Source organism: Sorex fumeus, unplaced genomic scaffold, assembly GCF_029834395.1.
Source record: "Sorex fumeus unplaced genomic scaffold, SorFum_2.1 ptg000054l, whole genome shotgun sequence".
NCBI lineage: Eukaryota > Metazoa > Chordata > Mammalia > Eulipotyphla > Soricidae > Sorex > Sorex fumeus.
In genome coordinates this window covers 7,875,889-7,900,320 of record NW_026606111.1, presented here as the reverse complement: position 1 = coordinate 7,900,320, position 24,432 = coordinate 7,875,889, and the positions used below count along the sequence as shown (strand labels likewise).

Below are 24,432 nucleotides of genomic sequence, written 5' to 3'. Positions count from 1 at the left end.
GAAAAAGACCATGAAGAAAAGAATCTGTTCGCCTAGACAATCATCAGAGTGAGAGAGAGAATTTACGTATAAAGCTGAACATTTTATCTTTTAGAAGAAAGTAAACTGACTGAAGCTTATACTTTGATGCTCACATTGAGCCAAAATAAAAGGTCATAAGATTTTCCATTTATAAAGTAAAACTAAACTCATTTTTTATCTCCATTTCTTTGTGAGTAATGATCAAAGCAAATTTCTTAAAAGTAGTTATAAATTATACAGTGTAAAAGATTGTATTCTCACTACATAAAAATCACTTTTAAATGAATTGAGGTTTTAACTCAGGAAACTTATTTAGCACTCATAGTACATCTTGACTCCTGATACTTAGAAAAGCTACTGAGGGCCAGAATGATAATACAGCAAGGAGAGTGTTTCCTTGCATAACGGCCGACCTGGGATAGATTCTGGAATTCCGTGTGCCCCTCCCCCCATACACACACCCCATGAGCACCACCAGGAGTAACCTTTGAGCATGCCAGGTTTGACCCAAAAACCAAAACAGAAAGAAATGCTGCTGAGAAGGGAAAGACAGTCCCTGCTGTCCAAGAATTGATCCTACAGTGAGTGTTAGAAGCCGGATGTAGACCCGGAGAGACAGAGATTCCGAAAGGTTAAAGCACCTTAGCCTTGCAATGAGTCAACCCAGGTTCAATCCCTGGCACCACACATTGTCCTGAAGCACCACCAAGAATGATCTCTGAGCAGAGATCTCTGTTCTGATTTCTGTTCCCCCTTCCTTCCCCCAAAAGAAGCTGGACGTAAACATCCTCTTAAAACACCAGCAGGTAAGATTAGACTGAGACTAAGATAAAGTGAGTTCATTGTGCCACCCACAGAAAAACATTGCCCTTTGTTTGCTATTGGAGGATTCCTAAAGATTGGCCCAAGAAGGACTAGTGAGTCGCCATGGTGCTTATCTGGACAGATAAGCCCAGATCAGTTAGAGAACTACAGTAATAACAGCAGCCTCATTTTTAATGTGTACCAACTCTGCCAAGCCTTATTAATATGTATTATTTTAATCTAAACACTATAAATTTGATACACTTATTTGATGGATAAACTGAGCGTTAGGGAAACCTCCCTAAACCTTCTAATTTTCTTACGCTGCAGACAGTTATTATGACCAAGTTTGAAATCCAGATCTGATTCCAAAGACCACAGATCATACTCTTGTAATTTTATCTTGCATATAAACTATATAAACTTAGAAAACTAAATGCAATATAATCATAGATCACATAGTTTTAAAAGTGTTTTGACTTCTCTAATTTTGCATTGCTTTTTACTAGTTTTCAGTTATATTGTCAATAAACAAAGCCAACACACCTTGATAATAAATTTCTGCAAATGACAGTGCAGATAAACTTTTCACATTAAGCTACTTTTGTTTCACTCATATAATCATGGGTGCCTGCATATTAAGAATTTTCTTCATTCTGACTTTTTTTTAAGATCTCTCATGGATAGGGAATGTAGTGTGAAGATCACAACAAGAGGACAGAAGTACACATATTATTTCTGCATGGAATTGAAAATCAACTTTTATAATCAGAGATGTGCCTTTGAGCATGTGTCTTAACTTCTGTGGGCTTTAGCTCCTTATCTGTTATGGGGACCCCAGTATCTATATCTAGACCTTCTTATATGCAAGTTCCAGATATACAGTAGGTAATTAATACTTGCCATGTGCATATGCAAATACTTGTATATTGTGTGTCTCCAGGCTCTTGCCACTCTCTAACTAGTGTATATTACTAAAAAGAAATAAAAGGAAAATAGCAATTGGAATGATCCCATTGTCATTCTAGTCTTTTGGCGGGGGAGGGGGGACCTCACCTGGCTTTGCACAGAGGACTATAGACAGGGCCAGGATTCAGTCCAGGGTTGTAGACACAGCAACATGCTTGGCAAGTGCCTTAACCTTTTTTCACTATCTCTGCCCTGGCACACTATTTTTAAAGTTTTGGGGACTGAAGAACAGCTCAAAGAGTGTAGTGCCTATCCAAGGCCCTGCATTTGATCCTCAGACCAATGCATGATAACCCTTGTAGCCGAAACACCAAATTCTCAGAACCACACTGGAAATTGCTTCCCAGGTCTCCATACACTTCCATGGGAAACCCCAACTAAGAAACTAAAAGGAGGCCAGAGTTGGCTCAAAGAGTAGAATGCATGTTTTGGAAGAGTTTTAGCTTCCATTCCCAGTACTGCATGATCCCCTGAGCAAATCTGAGGCAGGGATGAAAATGGGGTGGGGGTAACACCTCAGATACCAGAGTGGATTAGTAATCAAACACCCCTGGTATGGCCCCAGATTCCAAAAAAATGGGGTGGCCAGGGACTTTGTCAGAGATTCTAGAACATACTTGCTTTAAAAGCCTTGAATCAGCCATCAGAAGATGTATCATAGCATACATTAATGTTTACTTAAGAGACATTATTTTGTTTGCACTTTAGTTTTCAGTTTTCACCTTTGTATCTGTTAAAGCTTTTTATCAGAAGTTTACAAGAGTTTCAAATAATTGTGATCCAGGGTATATCTGTCTTGGAAAACTGAAAGATGATATAAGATAATAGAACTGCAAAATTTCCTTGTGGTGATCTATATAGTATAGCTGGACTTAGATTAAATCTGTACTTTTAGATTAGAATGTCTTCAGTAGTCATACGTAGATTTAATTATCTATGGCTATGATGATGCAGAAAGCACCCTTATAAATCTACCTGATATTTGAATAAATATTTGAATATTTATAGTATTCAAATGTTACTTCAGCAAAAATATAAATCAACATTTCATCTCTGTGTTATGTCCTGTGTAATTTTAGCAACTTAGATTTCCAAGTGTTGTAAATAGCATTTAAATGTCAGTCTAAAGTAGCACTCACCATAAATTCTTAACTTATGAAAATATTTTCCCAGTCTTTCAGGTGAGACATGAAAAGCAAACCTTTATTTTTGTCTGTAAAGTAGCTCCTAGTTTCTTTCTATAAATATAGAGATAAAAGTCCTTGTCAAAGTCCTGTCCTGGTTCAGGTCTACTTTGCCACTAAGGGTTATGTCTGGCCTAGAATTCTTTTGCTACCTTAGAATACTATTGCAGCATTTTTGTACTTTCTTAATAACCACTTTTATGCTTTTAACCACTTTTACCTAAAACCTAATGCTCAATCAAGTTTCTGTGTACCTCAGATGTTGGAATTTATGTGAATGGGGGAAGTGATAATTTTTTAAAAATTGTTATTAGTGAAACACCATGAGGTACAGTTGTAGATTTACAAATTTTTGTGCTTAGGTTTCGATTATACAATGATCAAATACCCATCCCTCAGGAAATGATAATTTGACTGTCTTGAAGGACTTGTATTAATTTGAGAGCATATATTGGCCTCAGAATTCTAATATTGATTTTTTAAATAGCAAATATAAAAGTTTTTCCTTATAGGTTGGTTGGAAGTAGTAACATAAAGAGGTTTTCTTTATTGAAGTTTTGTGTATTGTTAAGCAAATAATTTTTTAATTCCATCACTGTGAATTACAAAGTTACAAAGAAGTTCAAGCATATATGTTCCAACACCAATACTTCACCATTGTCTACTACCCTCCATCAGTGTCCCCAGTTTCCCTCCTGCCCCCTAGTCTGTCTCTATGGCGGGCACTTTTCCCTTCACCATTGTCTTAGTGTTCCCTTCCCTAACTTATACCCCCATGCCCCAAATCCTCATCCCAGTGGCAAGCTTCCTACTGAAGACCAGTTCTCCTGCTCTTCGTTTCTACTGCCTTTGGGCATTTGATATTCCCTTATGAAGTTCCTGTATATCCCACACGTGGCAGAGATCATTCTGAGACTGATCCTCTCCCTAACTGGCTTCACTCAGCATGATACTCTTTATTTTCCTACTTAGACATGTTAAAGTATCATGTTACTCACTGGTTGGAATATAAAATTTACTAAAGACTTAAATCTTAATTCATAACTTTTTTGTGACTTTAAAGAAAAAAACTCTTTCAGCTTTTTGTTTGTATCTTGTTTTCTCCTTTAGTTGTGGTTGTAGTGATGAATTGTGTGGGTCGGTCCCCACCACTTGGCTACACTGCACTGGATTTTTGATCACACAGATTTTTTGTAACACCAGGATACCAATGGCAGTGCCATGGGGATCTTATTCAGCAAATGGGTCTTGCTATGAATTAAGCTCATGGCCTCACAACTGACTGCAAGGCAAGTAGTTGCTCTGCCACTGAGACACATCCCCAGAGCCAGGACCAGTTTTGAAACTTAATTTAGTTGACCCTTTTATTTGTTTTATTGCTATACTAAAATCTCACGAATGAGCACAAGAAGTACTATCTAGGAATATCTTGGAAGGTAGAAGATGAAAGGAAACAAGGAAGATTTAAACTCAAGGAATACTATAATTCATACCATACCTAAAAACTGTTACTTTAGTAAGTGTTCAGTGACCTTTTTTCTTTCTTTTTTTTTTTTTCCTGTGAAGTGAGATAGTTTTTACTGAAAATTCAACTTAGAAAGATGGGGGTGAAGAAGGAAAGGAATACGTGTTCAAGAGAGAACATGAGCTTGCCAGAGCAAGCAGACAGCGTCATAGGGACAAGTAAGCTAGGTAATGTGTTCAAGGGAGAACTTGGGCTTGAAGAGCCAGTGACCTTTTTTTCATACACAAAATTTGTCTCCATGTGTTAACCTAATTCTTATGTGTTTCAAATCTTGTTTTATTTCTCATTAATGGTACTGTTTCACATGTCACGGAGATATTTCTTTCTTAAATATTGAAATAAGGGGATAATCAGCATAAAAGTCATCTGACACGGAGCTGGAGTGATAGGTACAGCAGGATACAGCAGGTAGGGCCTTACTCGCGGCTGACCTGGGTTCGCTTCCCAGCATCCCATTTGGTCCCATGACCATCACTAGGAGTCATTCCTGAGTGCAAAGCCAGGAGTAACCCCTGAGCATAGCCAGGTGTAACCCAAAAAGCAAAAAAAAAAAAAAATTACTGACACTAGAACTCTCTTCTGCCAGCAGAAAAACTGCTCCTGATTTCCAAAAGAAACTAGAACTGTGGAGCCAGAGATGTAGCCCAATAGTAGAGCAGATGCCTTGCATGTGTAAGGCTTTAGATTTGATCCCCAGCACCTCTGCTCCTCCCAAGTACTGTTGGGTGTGACTTGCCAGCCCTCCCCGCCCCCTCTCCCCCTAGCATACTGCCATAGCAACAACAAAAGAAATTACAACTGTGGTTTAATCAGCATTTGCTTCTTAAATTGAGACTTGTTTTCAGTCAGAAAGGATTAAAAGGACTCAGGAATAATATCAAAATAGCCATTCTTACTTTACCAAGGGTAACAATATCCTAAAAGAATTACATGTTTCTCTCTTTCTTCTTTTTACTGTATATATCTACATGTTCTGGGTAAGTAAAACTAAGCACCCAGCCTTACATGAAATTAACCTCAGCACTCACTTATCATATCTTGTCATTTTATTCAAGGAATGTTTGTTGTGTAGTTATGATATTGATGTCTAGTATTAAAGCATATATTATCTCTGTCCTTGAAATTTTAACACTAATGCCTAACACAAAATCAAACCTGTATCCTTCAAGGGTTTTATTTTTCTTTATTGGGGGGGGTGTTTTGTTTTGTTTTGTTTTGTTTTGGGGGCCGTACCCAGTGGTGCTCAGAGCTTACTTATGGCTCTGAGCTGAGGGACTACTTCTGGCAGAGCTCCAGGGATCATATGGGGTGCCAGCAATCGAACCCTGGTTGGCTGCTAGCAAGGCAAACTCCCTACCCACTGTACTACCACTCCGGTCCTACTTCAAGGGTTTTTAAATGTGTTCTCATCTTTTAAATCTGATAGTAATTCTGTTGTTACTCAGATGTCTATACCTTAATTATAACTCTGTAAAATTGGCATTTTTTTCTTTTAATACTTTTACTATATAGATTCATCCTTGTATTTAATAGTATTCTAAATGCAGTTTTGCTCTTCCATCAGCAAAAATGTTTTCTTCTCCCTAAATTACATGGTTTAGTGACTCTTATGGTAGGAGTCTATGAATCGTAAACTTAGTTTTTGCTTATCTGAGTTATTTTTGACCTCGTTCTTCACATTTTTGTTGGTTAAACAATTTCAGGCTGGAAATGATTTTAAGCAGTTTGATGATACTCCCTTTCTTTTGTCTTCTATTGTTAGATTATGACAAGTATTTTGTATATGACTTTTCCCTCTATAAAATTCATTTACAAAATTTTACTCAGCGTTATAGATTTTGTTCTCCTCCCCTTCCCCCTCCCCCTTTTTCCCCTTCCCCCTTTCTTCCCCCCTTTTTCACCTCCCTTTCCCCTCCTCTTCTCCACCCCCTCTCTCCCCCCCTCCTCCTCCTCTTCCCCCTCTCCTCTCCTCCCTCCCCCTCTCCTTCCCCCTCCCCTCTCCTCCCCTTCTCTCTCCACCTTCCCCTCCCCTTCTCCTCCCCCTCCCCCTTACCTCTTTTCTCTCCCCCCTCCTCCACTTCCCCTCCCCCTCGCCCATTTACCCTCCCCATCTCCCTTTTGTACTTGGGATATATTGATTTATTTCTATCGACCATTCTGGAAATATTTTTTTTCTACATTCAGTGGATACACAGTCCTTTCTCCAAGAGCCACTATCCCATAACAGACAAATTTACTAGCTAACTACTTTTGTTGATCTTTTTTTTTCCCAAGTTTACTCTTTCCCTTGGGAATGAAATCTTTCTTGGATTTTACTTTGAAGCAGGGGAATCCTTCCTCCTACAGTTGCCTAAGACTATATTCTTACTCTCTGGCCCATTATCTGAGTGTAGCATGCTGTCAGAACTAAAGCTCTAGAGCAGACCAGATCATTTCATTGAAATTTCCGGACCTAAAATATCTCTACTTCCCATTCTATTTTATTTCTGATTTCAGAACATTTCTCTTTCTTGCAGATTCATCAGTTTTTGAAAGTTACCATTTATTTGTACAACTAGGCTTTCAAATATGTTTACATTACTATTCCTAGGATACTTATCTGGGTGAGGTTGTTTTTTTTTTTCTTTAAAGATTTTTTTTATTGAATCAGTGTAAAATAGACCCTTACAAAGCTATTCATGATTAGGTTTAAGTCAGTGTTCCAATACCCATCTCTCCACCAGTGTACGTTGCCCAGCACCAGTGTTCCCAGTTTCCCTCCTTCCCTCCTACCATCACATCACCCCTCAGTTGGCCTCTATTGCAGACACTTTTCTTCTCTCTCTCTCTCTCTCTCTTTCTCTCTCTCTCTCTCTCTCCTTCTCTCTCTCTCCCCCCCCCCCCCCGTTTACCTACTTTTTTTTTTTTATGGAGCGATAGCACGGCAGTAGGGCATTTGCCTTACACGCAGCCAACATGGCCGACCCGAGTTCGATTCCTCCGCCCCTCTCGGAGAGCCCGGCAAGCTACCTAGAGTATCTCACCCGCACGGCAGAGCCTGACAAGCTCCCCGTGTCGTATTCGATATGCCAGACACAGTAACAACAAAGTCTCCAGTGGAGACGCTACTGGGCCCGCTCAAGCAAATCAATGATCAACGGGAGGGCCTTTACTTACTTACTTTATTTTTAGTGAAACACCATGAGGTACAGTTGTAGATTTACAATTTTTTGTGCTTGGGTTTCGATTATACAATGATCAAATACCCATCCCTCCACCAGTGCCCATTTTCCACCATCATGGATAATATCCCTCCCACCCCCACCCCTCCCATCTCACCCTGCCTCTGTGGCAGGGCAATCCCTTGTGTTCTCTCGATGAGGTTGTTTTTAATCAAAAATTACCTTTCTTTGTTCTTATCTCTCCAGGTGAGCAGTAGGTCTTCCAGTCCTAGTGTCAGAATGATCACTACCTCAGGACCAACCTCAGAAAAGCCAGCTCGAAGTCACCCCTGGACCCCTGATGATGCCACAGGTTATATTTTATTTATAATGCCACATTATATTTCATTGTTATAATTATACAGTTCATCATATGTGTTTTGGTTTCATTTGTATCATTATATCTTTTTAAATGCGGGCAATTAATAAACTTTAAAATGCTTTTTCGATACTGAAGTGGAGACCAGTTGTACTCCATGCTTTTCCTCATATATATCCACGTTTTTTTTTGTGGGGGGGGGGGGTTGCCCAACTATTTATTTTTACTCAATATTGAATAACAGGCTAAAACCCAAGATGTTCAGTTGGTTAAGAAATATTTTGATAATAGATATAATTACCATCATACCTTCTATTCCATAACTTTTGGTTTGGGATTAAATAAACCTTCCAGTTTCAGTACCCATCAGCCAGCTACAGTGTTTATAATCATATTCTGTCTTAGTTACCTAAGGCCTTAGTTATGCCATGATAAAATGGAAGTAACACTTTTCCTCTTAGACTGAAAGATTTAAGAGAGAATGGGTAGAAAGCATCAGCAAGGTAGTTATAATCGAGTAGCAATTTCCCACTACATTGCATCCACATATTTTGAAGATTTTTTTTTAATCTATATCTGGGTAGGAAGTTAGCATATTCTTGATACTTTGGTCTGTGATTGTCCGTTAAATGATAATCCCACCAGGTAGCATAGTAAAATCATTACTTTTTATTTTTTGTGGGGGGCAATACTCAAGGGCTTACTCCTGGCTCTGCACTCAGGGATCACTCCAGGCAGGCTTATGGCCAAGAATCAAACCTTGGTTGACTGCATACAAGGCAAATGCCCTACCCACTATACTACCTCTCCAGCCCCAAATAAATAAACTTTTAAATAACTAAAACCTGCACAGTAGTAAAAATAGGTTTTTTTTTTTTTATCTTGGTCTTTTGTTTTAAACGTACAAAGTATCATGAGAGAAAAAAAATTTCTGACCTCTGATGTTTTGAATAATTTTTTACTGGTAAGGAGTCTTCATTTCAGTTGCACAAATATTCTGCTCACTAAACGTTAAAAAGCCTGCTCACCATTATTAAACCTCTCAGCTTGAATTAGCTTTCTAGTGAAAATACTAATATTGAAATCTACTGGTCTAAAGGTTTCATCATGGGCCAGGAGGAAATTATGTCCCTGGACAATATATAAATACTCAGAATTTTACTTCTATAAAAATTATTTATGTGTTATTATATCATAGAGAGAAAGATGATCTCTTAGACCTTGGAAAATTAAGCCATTTGGGATTATATACAAAAATCAATCATATTAATAGTGGAATTTCAAATAAACTATCCAGCTTTACAAACTAAAATACTTGCTTACAAATATTTAAAGATATTTGGCATGATTTAGTCAATTTCATAATTTAAAAAAATTAAGAGAGTCCTGGGTGGTTTTTGTTTGTGTCATGTAAGAACTATGTTTAGCCGGGGCTTGTACTCACTAGCTTTAGTAAGTTTAAATTTAGTGGTGGCAAAAATTCCTCCCAGTTTCATCCCTAGCACAGCAATCCTAGTACCGTCCAGAACAGTTCACTATTGTTAGTCTTCGTGTTTCTCTGACTGGGGCCCCTTTAACCTTTTTCTCTTATTGTGTTTCCCCCCGCTCTCTCTCTGGCATAATCCTGCTACTATCATGCCTTGGCCTTCATTTTTCACTTGTGTTGTCTGGGATATCCTGGGGACTCTGTGACTGCTGGTTAAGAAATGCTATACTAGAACATTCACCATAAATCAGTACATGTACAGAATGCATTATAATGTTTTGTCATTAGTCTTCAGGTAGTATCAGCTTTTTTTTTTTTTTTAGTTTCTAAACCATTCAAAGACACAGTACTCTCACATGGTAGCATTTGCCAGACCACAGGTACTCTATGTGGCAAGACCTTTTAACTTCAACTTAACATATCTATACATTTCGTCAACATACAGCTCACATTTACTTGCTGTGTTTAGCTTTCATGTAATCACCCCCCTTCTCAACCTCTCTCATTTATATTTTCAGTTACCTAAAATACCACACAATACCAGTAACTTAAAATCATACAAGGACTAGGTTGTAATAACAACTAAATTTTATCCTTTCCTTGAAATCTGTTATAGGTATATAATCATTTTCAAATAATATGGATTACAATTTAGAAGCTGAGATTGTGATTTATCATTATCACTGTCACTGTCACTGTCCTCCCGTTGTTCATCGATTTTCTCAAGCGGGCCCAGTAGCGTCTCCATCGTGAAACTTGCTGTTACTGTGTTTGGCGTGTCGAATATGTCACGGGTAGCTTGCCAGGCTTTGCCATGCGAGCGAGATACTCTCGGTAGCTTGCCGGGCTCTCCGAGAGGGGTGGAGGAATCAAACTCGGGTCGGCTGTGTGCAAGGCAAACCCCTACCCGCTGTGCTATCACTCCAGCCCATCATTATCACATTTAGCTTTATACTTTTTCTCGGAAAAGCTGATAGAATAAATTGTAGAAAAAGAAAATCTTTTTTTGTTTGAAGACTCACCAAGGAGCAGATTAAAAGTACATGCATCTAGTTAGGACTAGAGAGCTAAGTCAGTGGGCTAAAGGATATATTGTATTATACAGGATTCAGTCCCCATTACCACATGGTTCCTCTGAGCATCACCAGGAGGAACCCCCAAGCACAGAACTGGGAGTAGTTGGGTTTTGGTTAATAATCAAAGCCTGGTTAATTACTAGACTTCTTTAAAAAAAAAAAAGAGGGAGCAGTTCCTCTTTATTTTCTGAGAAAAATACAACCACTGCACATAAAATGTACTTTTATTTATGATGTAGTGGAAATGAAGAAAGAGATATACGAAAGAGATACATAGGCGTAGTATAGGGAAAGCAGAGTAGCCAGAAGTCACTGAAGAGTTTCTCCTTTGCAAGTACATTAGAAATAGAAAGTAAGTAGAAATGAAGACATTAACAGTATTCATAAAGTTGGCATTTTAAATATAGCATTATGGTATATAAATACAACTTTATTATTAGTTGAAAGAGATCAGTTAGGTAAGATTAGGCACAATCCTTGATATTTTTTTTCCCTTAAATTTTTATTAGTGAAACACCATGAGGTACAGTTGTAGACTTACAGATTTTTGTGCTTGGGTTTCAGTTATACAATGATCGAATACCCATCTCTCCACCAGTGCCCATTCTCTACCACCACCAGTCTCAGTATCCCTCCCACCCCCCCCTCCCCCCATCCCCCATCCCACCCTATCACTGTGGCAGGACATTCTCTTTTGTTATCTCTCTCCTTTTGAGTGCTGTGGTTTGCAAAAGAGATATTGAGTGGCAATCTTGATCGGACTATAGTCTACTCTCATCACGCATTTCCCATTCTGAGAGGAACCTCCCAACACCCTTTATTTGGTGCTCCCTTCTCTATCTGAGCTGCTTTTTCCCCTAGCGTGTGTGGTTGTCCTCAAAGCCATGGAGTAATCCACCTGGTACTTATCTCGGCTATTCTTGGGTGTTAGTCTCCTATTTTGTTACTTTATGTTACCCAGATGAATGCAGTCTTTCTCTGTCTATGCCTCTCTTTCTGACTCATTTCACTTTGGCATGATACTTTCCATGTAGTACCACTTGTATGTAAATTTCATGACTTCATCCTTTCTGACAGCTACATAGTATTCCATTGTGTAGATGTACCAAAGCTTCTTTAACCAGTCATCTGTTCCTGGGCACTCAGGTTTTTTCCAGATTCTATCTATTGTAAACAGTGCTGCAATGAACAGACAACTGCAGATGTCACTTCAACTATACTTTTTTGCCTCTTCAGGGTATATTCCCAGGAGTGGAATTGCTGGGTCAAATTGGAGCTCAATTTCTAGTTTTTTGAGAATCGTCCATACTGTTTTCCAGAAGGGCGGAACCAGTCAGCATTCCCACCAGCAGTGAAGGAGGGTCCCTTTCTCACCACATCCGCGCCAGCACCGGTTGCTTTTGTTTTGGATGTGGGCCAGTCTCTGTGGTGTGAAATGATATCTCATTGTTGTTTTGATCTGCATCTCTCTGATGATTAATGATGTAGAGCATTTTCTCATGTGTCTTTTAGTCATTCGAATTTCATCTTTGATGAAGTTTCTGTTCATTTCCTCGCCCCATTTTTTGATGGGGTTGGGTGATTTCTTTTTGTGGAGTTCAACCAGTACTTTGTATATCCTTGATATCAGCCCCTTGTCGGATGTGTATTTGGCGAATATCCTTTCCCATTCTGTGGGCTGTCTTTGTATTTTGGTCATTGTTTCTTTTGAGGTGCAGAAGCTTCTTAGTTTAATATAGTCCCATTTGTCTGTCTCTGTTTTCACTTGCTTAGTCAGTGGCGTGACATCTTTGAAGACACCATTAGCTTCAATATCATTTGCCGATTTTGTCTTCAATGTACCTTATGGATTCCGGTCTGATGTTGAGGTCTTTAATCCATTTGATCTTACTTTTGTACATGGCGTTAGGCAGAGATCTGAGCCCATTTTTTTTTTCATGTAGCTGTCCAGTTTTGCCAGCACCATTTGTTAAAGAGGCTTTCCTTACTCCGCTTCACATTTCTTGCTCCTTTATCAAAGATTAGGTGATCATATGTTTGGGGGGAGATGTCAGTATATTTAACTCTGTTCCATTGGTCTGCTGTTCTGCCTTTGTTCCAGTACCATGCTGTTTTAATTATTACTGCTTTGTAGAGGAGTTTGAAGTTAGGAAGGTTGATTCCTCCCATTTTCTTTTTCCCAAGAATTGCTTTAGCTATTCGTGGGGGCTTATTGTTCCATGTAAATTTCAGGAGTGTTTGCTCCATTTCTTTGAAGAATGTCATGGGTATCCTAATAGAGATCGCATTGAATTTGTACAGTGCTTTGGGAAGTTTTGCCATTTTGACAATGTTAATCCTCCCGATCCATGAACAGGGGATATTTTTCCATTTCCTTGTGTCCTCTTTTATTTCCTGAAGCAGCGTTTTGTAGTTTTCTTTGTACAGGTCCTTTACTTTAGTTAAGCTAATTCCTAGGTAGTTGAATTTCTGGGCACAGTTGTGAACGGGATTGTTTTCTTCATGTTGTTTTCTTCTCTCTCACTATTTGCATATAGGAAAGCCATGAACTTTTGGGTATTGATTTATAGCCTGCAACTTTACTATACAGATCTATTGTTTCTGGGAGTTTCTTGGTAGAGGTTTTAGGGTTCTCTAAGTATAGTATCATATTATCTGTGAATAAGGAGAGCTTGATTTCTTCCTTTCCTACTTGGATGCCCTTAATATCTTTTTCTTGTCTAATCGCTATTGCAAATACTTCCAGTACTATATTGAACAGTAGTGGAGAGAGTGCGCATCCTTGTCTGGTCCCTGATCTTACGGGGAAGGCTCTTAGTTTTTCCCCATTGAGGATAATGCTTGGTGTAGGCTTGTGGTAGATGGCTTTAACTATATTGAGGAAAGTCCCCTCTATCCCCAATTTGGCGAGGGTTTTCATCATAAACAGGTGCTGGATCTTGTCAAATGCTTTCTCTGCATCTATTGATATGATCATATGATTCTTATCTTTTCTTTTGTTGGTATGATAGATTATGTTGATTGATTTCCAAATGTTAAACCATCCTTGCATTCCCGGGATAAATCCCACTTGGTTGTGGTGTATGATCTTTTTGATGAGTAGTTGAATTCTGTTTGCTAGTATTTTGTTGAGAATCTTCACATCCGTGTTCATCAGGGATATGGGCCTGTAGTTTTCTTTTTTTGTGGTGTCTTTGTTTCCTTTTGGTATTAGGGAAATATGGGCTTCATAGAAACTGGGAGGATTTCTGTTTTTTCAATTTCCTGGAAAAGCTTGAGAAGAACTGGTAATAGGTCTTCTTTAAATGTTTGGAAAAATTCGCTAGTGAATCCATCTGGACCTGGGCTTTTGTTTTTGGGAAGACTTTTGATTACAGTTTCAATTTCCTTTATGTTAATAGGTCTATTCAGGTACTCTATATCTTCTTGATTCAGCTTCAATCCTTGATATTTTTGTGAAATAATGAGACTTAGTCTTTAGTCAAATAGCAACAAATAGATAGCATTCTATATCAAGGAAACTCAGGGTGTATGAGGTGGTTTTTTAAGTAGTATCTGTGCCCCTCCCCCACGCAAAAAATATCTCACCATTGAGGTGCCTTAATTGTTTGAATAACATAATCCTTGGACTTTTTTCTCCAGAGCACTGTAAAACTTGTATTTTACAATTCTGAAATACATATCAGATACAGGAAATAGTTTAATTATATATAATATGAAATATTTAAGAAAGTAATAGGAGTGGAAATGTTAAATTGAAGAAAGAAATTTAAGGCCTCATGCAAAGAAAACACCCTACCCTCTCCACCATCACTCCTGCCCTGCTACTCTTTCTTTATTGCAGTCCAGTGTTTAGTAAACGTGACTTATGCAACCTGAAATATCAGCTTGACTGTTTAATATTAGCCTTTCTTTCTACTTTTTATTTGGTATCAGTAGTATTAATAGTAATCACCATTATTATGTGCTGAATGTTTAACATGTGCCAGCATTATGTTGTTACTTGCAAGCACATTCTCAGGAAAGAAGAAAAAATTATCATTCAGCAATAAATTAGATTACTGAGCCATCAAACTTTTTTTTTTTTATTGGCTACAATGTCTTGTTTTTATGATCTTATCCCTACCACTCTTTCATGGAGTTAACTTATCAGAGAAACAGCTCACTTTAACTCCTTTATTCCGGAGCAGTGGAAAAACAACTTTGTCTGAAATAGAAAAATCTGTGTTCACAGATGCTTTTTGGAACTATAGTACATACATGTATAATGCTAGAAAGATACCATATTATGTTCCTCATGCAAATTTTCAGGCTAGTTTAACTTACGAAATACAAACAAGGCTGAACAATTTTATCAAATCAACTTAACCCATTGACTAGGATATGACATTGAACCATAATTGCCCTTCTGCTCATTTGTGTAATATACTCCCATCACAAATATTTTTCATTTTTTGTCGTGATTCCCTAATAATGGGCAAACTGAGGGCTCACATTAAAATCCATACAAATTGAAGGTGACCCACTGGAAAAGAATGCCTTGCCTCTTTCCTGCTAAAGTATATTGCCAGAACTGACAAAGCCTTACAGTAAACATAGCATATTTGAGAAAAGAAAGATGCAGTAATAGTTAATACTAAATTTAAATTATAAAGGTCCTGTATTTCTGAGTTTTTTGGTTTTTTTTTTTAATTTAATAATGCCAATGGCAATACCTTTTTATTATGTATTTTTACTTGGAAGAAAAGTGATGCATCCTTTCTTGCTTGTTTTACAATTATGAGATAAAATACATGCTTTAATTCCAGATACCAATGGCTCAGACAACTCTATCCCAATGGCCTATCTAACACTGGATCACCAATTACAGGTAAAGTAGTGCTTTCTCAGTGAATATTTACTTTTTTCCTTTTAGAGAATTTAAAGTTTAATTGCGTGCCTATCTTACTATATGTATTCATTTTTAATTAAATATAATTAAATATGCTTTTAATTGACCTTAAATTTTTGATATACTTACCTACTTTTTATTTCTGGCTCACACTTGACTCTGCTCAGGGCTTACTCTTGGCTCTGTGCTCAGGAGTCACTCCTGGTAGTATTTATGGAACTAGGTGTATGTATTGTTAGGATTGAACCTGGGCTGACCACATTCAAGACAAGTGCCCTACCTATTGTACTCTCTTTGGCCCAGCCTCTTAAACTTTTAAATAAACAATTCTTTAATCAGATTTTAAATTGGCAAAATCCAATGTTATTTCTCTAGCAGCCATTGTAAAATACATCTTTGTTCAAGGTTGCCAAGAATTTTTCTGCTCTTTCATTTTAGTACTTTTAAATGTAAAACTCAGTATAAACGTAATAGATTTTTCAATTTAAACACCATGATTTACAAAGTTGCTCATCATACAGTTTTCGGGGATTGTGTTCCAAAATCAGTCCCACCACAGTATGACCTTCTCTCTACCAATGTCCCCAGTTCCCCCACTTGCCCCTAAGCCTGCCGCCTTAGCAGGCACAAACAAATTTGCTTCATATTTACACTTAATAAAGATATTTTTGACACATTATCATGTTCATGATAACTGAAAATAGAACTAATACACTTCAGTGTTGCCTCCAAGTATGAAAATATCTTTTGGTATACTATAGTTTGCCAGCGTGAAGTGTAGAACCAGAAGCAAAGCTCTACAGTTGTGTTTTTTTTGTTTGTTTGTTTGGGTTTTTTTTTTTTTTTTGCTTTTGCTTTTGCTTTTGCTTTTGCTTTTGCTTTTGCTTTTTCGGTCACACCCAACGATGCACAGGGGTTACTCCTGGCTTTGCACTCAGGAATTACTCTTGGTGGTGCTCGGGGGACCATATGGGATGTCGGGAATCAAACCCAGGTTGGCCGCGTGCAAGGCAAATGCCCTATCCACTATGCTGTCGCTCCAACTCCTAGTCATTGTTCTTTATTACAACAAAAGTGTTAGAATACTAAGTATAAATTTAAGTTCTTTACTGACCTGGACGAAAAGACACTGAAGCTTTCTTGATTTATAGCACTTATAAAATATTCTTGCTTTAATGCTTTAACAGTACATCACAGTCTGCTTTAACTATTAACTAGGTATTGAAATTTTATTTAATTATGTTTGACATTCCTCATTTTTTTTCAGCCTCTAGCACCATGCCCAAACTCCAAAGAATCTATGGCAGTGTTTGAACAGCATTGTAAAATGGCACAAGAATATATGAAAGTTCAGACAGAAATTGCTTTGTTATTACAAAGAAAGTAAGTTATATTTTTATGAATAAGGACACAAATATCATTATTTTGAGAGTGAAATATGTTAAGGTGCTATATTGTTTGTAGGTATAAAAATGTTATAGTATCTAGAATTACTAAACATTTCCAACCTGTGGATTTGATTTATGTTCACACTTGTTAATTAAGCAGCTGTAGGCTATTTTTCAGAAAAAAACTCAATTCCTATACCTATCAAATAGTAGTACTAAGGAAAATGAAATGTTGCTACATAACTATATGGTTTTGCTGTTGGGTGTTTTTTTGTTTTGTTTTGTTTTGTTTGCGGGGGGGTGGGAGCGGATGTGAATGGTGCATACCCGGCAGTTACTCCTGGCTCTGCCCTGTCAGTGCTTGCCAGACTATATGTGGTACCAGGAATTAAACCCAGATCAGCCACATGCAAGGAAGGCACTCTAACCACTGTACTTTTGCTAGGCCCCATAAGAATATGTTTTATGTTCTCAGATTTTTTTAATTTAAAAGCTGCTTATATTTTATTATTTTTTGTTTTTGTTTTGGGCCACACCCTGCAGTGCCCAGGGGTTACTCTTGGCTCTATCAGACATTACTCTTGGCAGTACTCAGGAGAACATATGGGATGCCAGGGATAGAACCCAGGTCAACAGTGTGTAAGGCAAGCACCCTATCTGCTGTATTACTGCTCCAGCCCGTATATTTTATTATATTTTTCCCTTTATCATCAGTAAAATAATTTAATATACTAATCATTAGTATCTTAGAAATAGTTTCTCCAGGTATGGATTTAGCGGAACTGGTATTACTTATTTGCCCGTTTTGTTTCATATTTATTAATGTTTAATAGTTTTGAGAAATTTATACTCGGATGTTTTTCAAAAAATTATGTAGACTGCCTTGATCTCCTTTCTAAAGAAATATAATCCAGTTTTCATAATGGATTATTTGCAGTCCTTTCGCTTTCTTAAGCGTGATCCACATGGAATTTTATACCTTTGAAACGGATTTATAAGAGTAGTAGAATTTTTTCTGTCAATTTTAATCTAAATAAATGCAATTTGTACTTTCCTGAGTAATTTATAAAGAGTTTCTAAAAGGGAGCTGAGGATGGTTTTGTTACAATTTGCTGATAGAATGATTTAAGCAAATTCAGCTTGGTATCTTAAGGTCGGGCTGGAGCGATAGCACAGCGGGTAGGGCGTTTGCCTTACAAGCGGCCAACATGGCCAACCCGAGTTCGATTCCTCCGCCCCTCTCGGAGAGCCCGGCAAGCTACCGAGAGTATTCGATATGCCAGACACAGTAACAACAAAGTCTCCAATGGAGACGTTACTGGGCCCGCTCGAGCAAATCTTAAGGTTAAGCTAGATAGAAAATTAAATATTAGTGTCTGCAAATTTTAGAACTAATTATGAAGCTTCTGGTGTTTTATATTTTTAAAATACTATTTCTCATTTTACATATTTAACATATCTTCTTTATACTATAATAATAGAGGAGCTCCTTACTGGAAAAAATTATAAATTTGGGAGAGGTGAAAATTCTTGACAGTTCTAATGAATCTTAAATACTTTTAAGAGAGAAATACTAGGAATGTATTTTGTTTGAGGTCTTTTCATTTCTCAGTTATATTTGGTTGCCTTGATTTTAGGAACTCAGGCAGTTTATCAAGATTCTGAGGGTATTTTTCTGAAATTGTTAAAATCACTATTAAACTGTAGTTTAATAGTGATACTCTGTATCCACTTTTAAAATAGGGAAGATTCAGGGCCAGAAAGATACCCCATTTGGTTCCTGAGCCCACCCGATGGTCCTTGAGCACAGAACCAGGAGTAAGCCCTGAGCACCACTAGGTTGGCCCCAAAAACCAAAAAAAAAAAAAAAGAAAAGAAAAGAAAAGGTGAGGGTAATTTAAGTTAAATAGCATATTTTAAAGACCTGATAAATAATCTGTAGCTTCAACTTTGAAATGTACTTAGATGGGATTGTAATCCAAAGCGTGTACAGAATTTTAAAATACCAGATGTACAGAATTTTAAAAAAATAGAGTGAATAGCAAAGCTTCACGGGTTGTTCCCCCCCCCCCCGTGGAAGACAAAGCCTTTCCCAGTGTCTTTCTCCTTCCTGCACAAAAGCAGTAATACCAAGTTAAATTTTCTAAAACTGTTTTCATTTGTTTCAGTCTCCCCAGGTTGCTCAGGGATCTCTAGTCAAGCTTGGCCTGCCAGACCTCAGCAGTTCATTGTGAGGGCTGAGGGTATGGCACTGCTCAGACTTTGGTGACCGCCAGGGAAGTGGGGAGTGGCTTATCCAGGCCAGCTGAGCGGTGCTTGAGGGACCATGTGTGCCAAGGATCAAACATCTGGATGCAAGGACTAACTATACCATCTCCCTGTCCTCTCGAAACTTTTATTGTTCCATTTTATCTGTTTTCAGTGCAAGTTGTGTAGTTAGACTAGAAGAATGGGTAATAGTTGCTATTTCAGCCTATTATAGTTGGATCTATGTCTAAGTTGCCTAACTACAAATCCTGAATGAAAATCTATTGATTGTGTATCCAGCTAGTAAGTCATGAATTTTTCCATCATGTGTAATACTTTATTGTGTGCTATTTGTTTTTAGGCAAGAACTAGTTGCAGAACTGGACCAGGATGAAAAGGACCAGCAAAATACATCTCGTCTGGTACAGGAACATAAAAAGCTTTTGGATGAAAACAAAAGCCTTTCTACTTACTACCAGCAGTGCAAAAAACAACTAGAGGTCATCAGAAGTCAGCAACAGAAACGACAAGGCACTTCATGATTCTCTGGAACTGATTAATTTTGAAATATGCAAAGACTTTTTTTTAAGGAAAAAAAACTCTTATATTGACAATTAATGAGTGTTAGCTTTTTTGGCGTGTTCTGAATGCCAATTGCCTATATTTGCTGCGTTTGTTTCATCATTTGTTTTCCTTTCTTCTGGTGGAAATACAGTTCACTTGTCTCCTTGCATAAAATGGGGGCATCTGTGACTTGAAAGAGCAGCAGTTCTCAACTTCAAAGCAGACGCAATGAACCATGGTTATATATGCATGCTCATTGTGTGGAGGCTAGTCTAAAATAACAAGGGGTATCAAACTAGCTGCTATGTGCAAACATTGCCTTTTTCTGAGGTGGAACCTCAAGAATTATTTGTTCTTGTATCTCATCTCAAAATAATAATTTTTTTTTTGTCTAAAAGATGGTATATGCCAAGTAAAAAACAGGGTATTTTAAATCTAGAATAATTGGTGGTACATTATAAATGCACGACCTGTAGGGATAGTTCAGAGTGAGGGCTTGATGCAAACATCCTTGGATCAGTACTGAACTTAGTTCCATCCATAAAATATTTAAAGGTAAGTGATAGCTGCTGTATTTAATAAAAGCATATTTCATTAGATTGAGAGTTGACTGGTAGCATTGAACAAAATGGAACTCTATGGTGTAAAGATTTTTAATTCTGTGATTGTGTGTGTTAACTCTGTAAAGCTTTTATGACTCATTAATATCTCTTAAATGAAATTAAAAGGTAAATGAGTACGATCCACCTTAATTGATCCTTCCTTCCTACATTAATTATTGGATTTAGTCAGTATTTGGAAAACTAAGAAGTATTGGGATATGGAACTAATTGCTCCAGCTAAAAGACTTGGCCTTAGTTTTTTTTTTTAATGTAATATTTTAATATCAAATGATTAAAAGCCTGACAGATCAGAAGTTAGGAAGTTGAAGAAGTAAATATAAACTCACCAAGTATGATGCTGATAATAGAGTAAATGATTTTCTTTTGCAAGCCCCATTCCGGAATGCCTGCGGCCTTTCAACTCTTTTAAGGGAATTTTAACACTTAAATAAAGAAAATTTATATTGTAAACAGTATCTTTGCTACCAACTTTGAAAATAAAAGTAGTGATAAAATTTCATTGAAATAATAGACTATATAAGCTCTATTTTTTCAGTTGGTATTAAACCACATTTTGATACCAGTACAGGTTGACTTTTAAATAAAGATTTCATCGACCTCATTTTTATAGCATTAATATTTTATGAAAAGAAATTTTAAATGAAAGCATTATTGCTGTGACTATTAGAATTATATCGTGATTGTATTGTAGTTTTGCTCTATTTCAGATAAGCAAGTTGATCTAAGAAGTTTGTCAAAACTATTCTTAAATTGCTAAAGCAGGTAATTTTTTCTTCCACTTTCCCTCTTTCACTGAGTTTGAGCATATATCCTTGTATACAAGCAATAAACATAAAGGGCAGTTTGTACTGAACTCGGTCATTTTTAGAATCCTTCATTAGAAAGTTTGGAAAATAAAATGTCTGCCATCACTTCGCACTTAAGATAAAAGGAGAATTATCCTTCCAAAGTATTTGATTACTTATCTGAAATTATGTTAATTTAATAGTAAAATTAAAATGACACAGAAAAATTAAGTCTGTACTAAAGAAAAGCAGAACTCATTCAGAGCACTGCTACTTGTTTGTACATCTGTTACTCCATAGGAGGGATTTAGTGTTTCTAGAGACTTTTCTAGTTACCCCAAAATATATCTAGGCATGGAAGCTAAGAGTTGAATTCTCCAGTAGGATTTAGAATGATAGATCTCAGACTTTATTCCTAGTTAATAATGTGGCTTTGCTATATCATTATGTAAAGGAAAGTGTTTTTTTTTTAATTGTTGTTACTTGTAATCATGTCATAAAAATATCTAAATAGATAAATGGAAGAAAATGGTAGTTTTAAGTCATGGTACCAAATGAAAAAAAAAAAGAAAGTTCATGAACAGTTGGATATTCACAGTAAATTTATTGGAAATTTTCAGTATTTCATTTGCCCAGGACACAAGTACAGTTCACCCTTACTTGGTTTTTAAGTAATTGCATTGCCAACTCATACTTTTTAAGACCTGATTATCCTTTGTGATGAGCAGGAATAACTAAAATCCATAGCCAGTTGCATCGATGTTTTCACTTATCAAACCTTCAAATAGTTGTTTAAGGGGAGCCAAATCTTTTTATTCCGATTTTACTGTTTATTCGAACTCTTAGTTTTTGGAAACAAATTGGTTAAAGGCCCCAGTCCAAAAAATTCAAACACAATCTTGAAAAAAGCCCTAATTGCATTTCTTTTTTTGCCTACAGGGAAAGAAAACAAAGCTTTTATCTAAACTAGAGGGAAGTACTCCCCAGCAGTAAAAACAGCATTTTTGAGTCAAATAAAGATCAGTTAAGAATTATTTACCTTATAGCAGCACAACATATTGAAGAGAAATTTAAAGTTGTTTACAAATGTTTGATTTTTTTTTTTTTTTGCTGAAGTATTATAGAGTTTTGAATGTATTTTTTCCTCCAAGTTTCTTTCTGTTCCTAGCTTCACCCTACCTGTAGCCAGAGACCATATAGGCCTTTCCTGTGAAACAATAGTTTTTTTCTGTAAGTGTATGTGTTTTTCACCTTCTCTCTTAAGATAGTAGGAAGCTCTGCTTCTCCCTCTGTTATTGGAACATTTTATGTAAGATGATGCAGAAATCCTTGTGCATACTGTATAATTAAAGGGAGCTTTTTAGATTTATTTTTGTTTGTAATAAAAATCAGATTGTTATTCTAAACTTGTTTACAAAAATGGTGAATGATTTATATCAAGAAATGAGCTGTGAGGTGTTCTACTGCAGCAGCGCGTTTGCCTTACACAAACTTTGAATAAAACTGGAAATGTCAGTATTATAATACTCCACGCTATTGTAAGAAAGTCAGGGATTTATATATTTATTTATTTATTTATTTAGAGGCTAGGTAATTAGCCACTTAACACCTCATCACTAGTTCAAATCTTTAGTTAAAAATTTGACTTGAGGACCAGCGCGGTAGTACAGCAGATAATGGCGTTTGCCTCACACACTCCAACCTGTATTTGAACCCCGGCACCACATATGGTCACTCTGTGCACCACCACGAGTGATTCTTGAGCACAGAGCCCTGAACACTGCTAGGTGTGACCCCCCCCCAATATTTGATTCCACAATTTTACGGAGTCCTCATTTGTTTGAAGTATTATGTGGTATACATTTCTAAGTGACTTTTTCATTATAAACTGCTTGTAGGACTTTAAAACTATATTTAATAATTCATTCCTTTATCCAATATCTTAATTCCCCAATCTATACATAATGCACACGCATTCAGAATGCCATTCATTTAGTAAATCTTGCCACTGATGTATTCCTTTAGGAAAATTTTATGGAAGACTTTATTTTAAACTAAGGTGCTATGGCTGATACCAAAAAACAGCTCCGTTTCAGACACAATGTTTGATGGGTTTTTCCGTGTTCACAATAAAAAAAAATAGATTCATCATCATCTGTTTAGTTCTGTGTGTGTATGCTCACACACACCTGGGATCAAACATAGGATCTCACAGCATATAAGACGTGTGCTCTTCCTCTGAACCACATCCCCATCTGTCATCTTTTTTGCTTCTTTGGGGGAGGGGTCACACCTGGAGATGCTCAGGGGTTACTCCTGGCTCTGCGCTCAGGAATTACCCCTGGCGGTGCTCGGGGAACCATATGGGATGCTGGGAATCAAACCTGTTTGGCCGCGAGCAAGGCAAGCGCCCTACCCACTGTGCTATTGCTCCAGCCCCCATTCGTCATCTTTTTAAGCAGAATCTTCTGCAAGAATTCTCCATTTTCATGTCAGCCTTCCATCTAAAGAAGAGCTCAGAAACGTTTTTAACTGGGAACAAAGGAAGGGGAGCATGAGGTGACTTCAGATTTACAGGCACAGGGTCTATGCTTTGTCCACCATCTACCTGTAGCAGCAGAGCTGCTGGGAAGACTGCAGATCCCCCAAGGATTGAACCTGGCGCTCCTGCAAGCAAGAGCTTGGGGGGCTTTCAGCTCTTTTTCCCCCAGCCCTGAACTCAAACTTCTTCAACTGGATTGTGACTACCCCATAGGGATTTGTGAATGGGGAAGGTTTGTTAGGGGAGAGTTGGCTATAGTGAGAGGTTTCTGAATGCACAGCAACAAAAAAATAAGCTCAAAATCAATTGGGTACTCAATTTGGAATTGCTGGCAGTGCTCACTTATGTTCCACTTATCTGATGAAAAGGGGTTATGAATGGGAAAACTTGAAGCCATGCTCTAAACCGGCTTGATACACTGTCATATAAAACAGTTCTAAGGAGTTTCAGCTTTCACCTTCACTATCATGATGGACACATTCTAACACTCTCCTGAAGAGGTACCCAAAGTAGAACTAATGATCACTTAACTTCCCGTTAATCGTTGATTTGCTCGAGCAGGCGCCAGTAACGTCTCCATTTATCCCTGTCACGTGCTAGTGTAGCCCAATGACATCTGTTCGCTCTAGGAACATGAACTAATGATAGTTGGGGGATTTTGCTCTGGGCCTCTCCGACCATGAGGGGCCACCAGGGTTGTACCTGGTGGGGCTTGAGAGGCCATGCAGTGCTGGACACTCAGCCCTGGACCCTGCTTATCTCCAGCAAGTTGAGCTATCTTCACAGCCACAAAGGAATATTTTGAGTC

General features: G+C 37.5%; 1 protein-coding gene across 2 annotated transcripts in view; it reads left to right on the top strand.

Moving 5' to 3' along the window:
• MAP3K7 (mitogen-activated protein kinase kinase kinase 7) overlaps window positions 1–21,548 on the top strand; it is a 63,043-nt gene extending 41,495 nt beyond the window's left edge. For both annotated transcript variants that reach the window (XM_056125161.1, XM_056125160.1), the window contains 4 exons: window positions 7,911–8,016; window positions 15,393–15,454; window positions 16,743–16,858; window positions 19,472–21,548. In XM_056125161.1, coding sequence (XP_055981136.1) covers window positions 7,911–8,016; window positions 15,393–15,454; window positions 16,743–16,858; window positions 19,472–19,652 — 465 coding nt within the window. In that variant the 3' untranslated portion in view covers window positions 19,653–21,548. The remainder of the gene's footprint in view (window positions 1–7,910; window positions 8,017–15,392; window positions 15,455–16,742; window positions 16,859–19,471) is intronic.
• The last annotated feature ends 2,884 nt before the right edge of the window (window positions 21,549–24,432 follow it).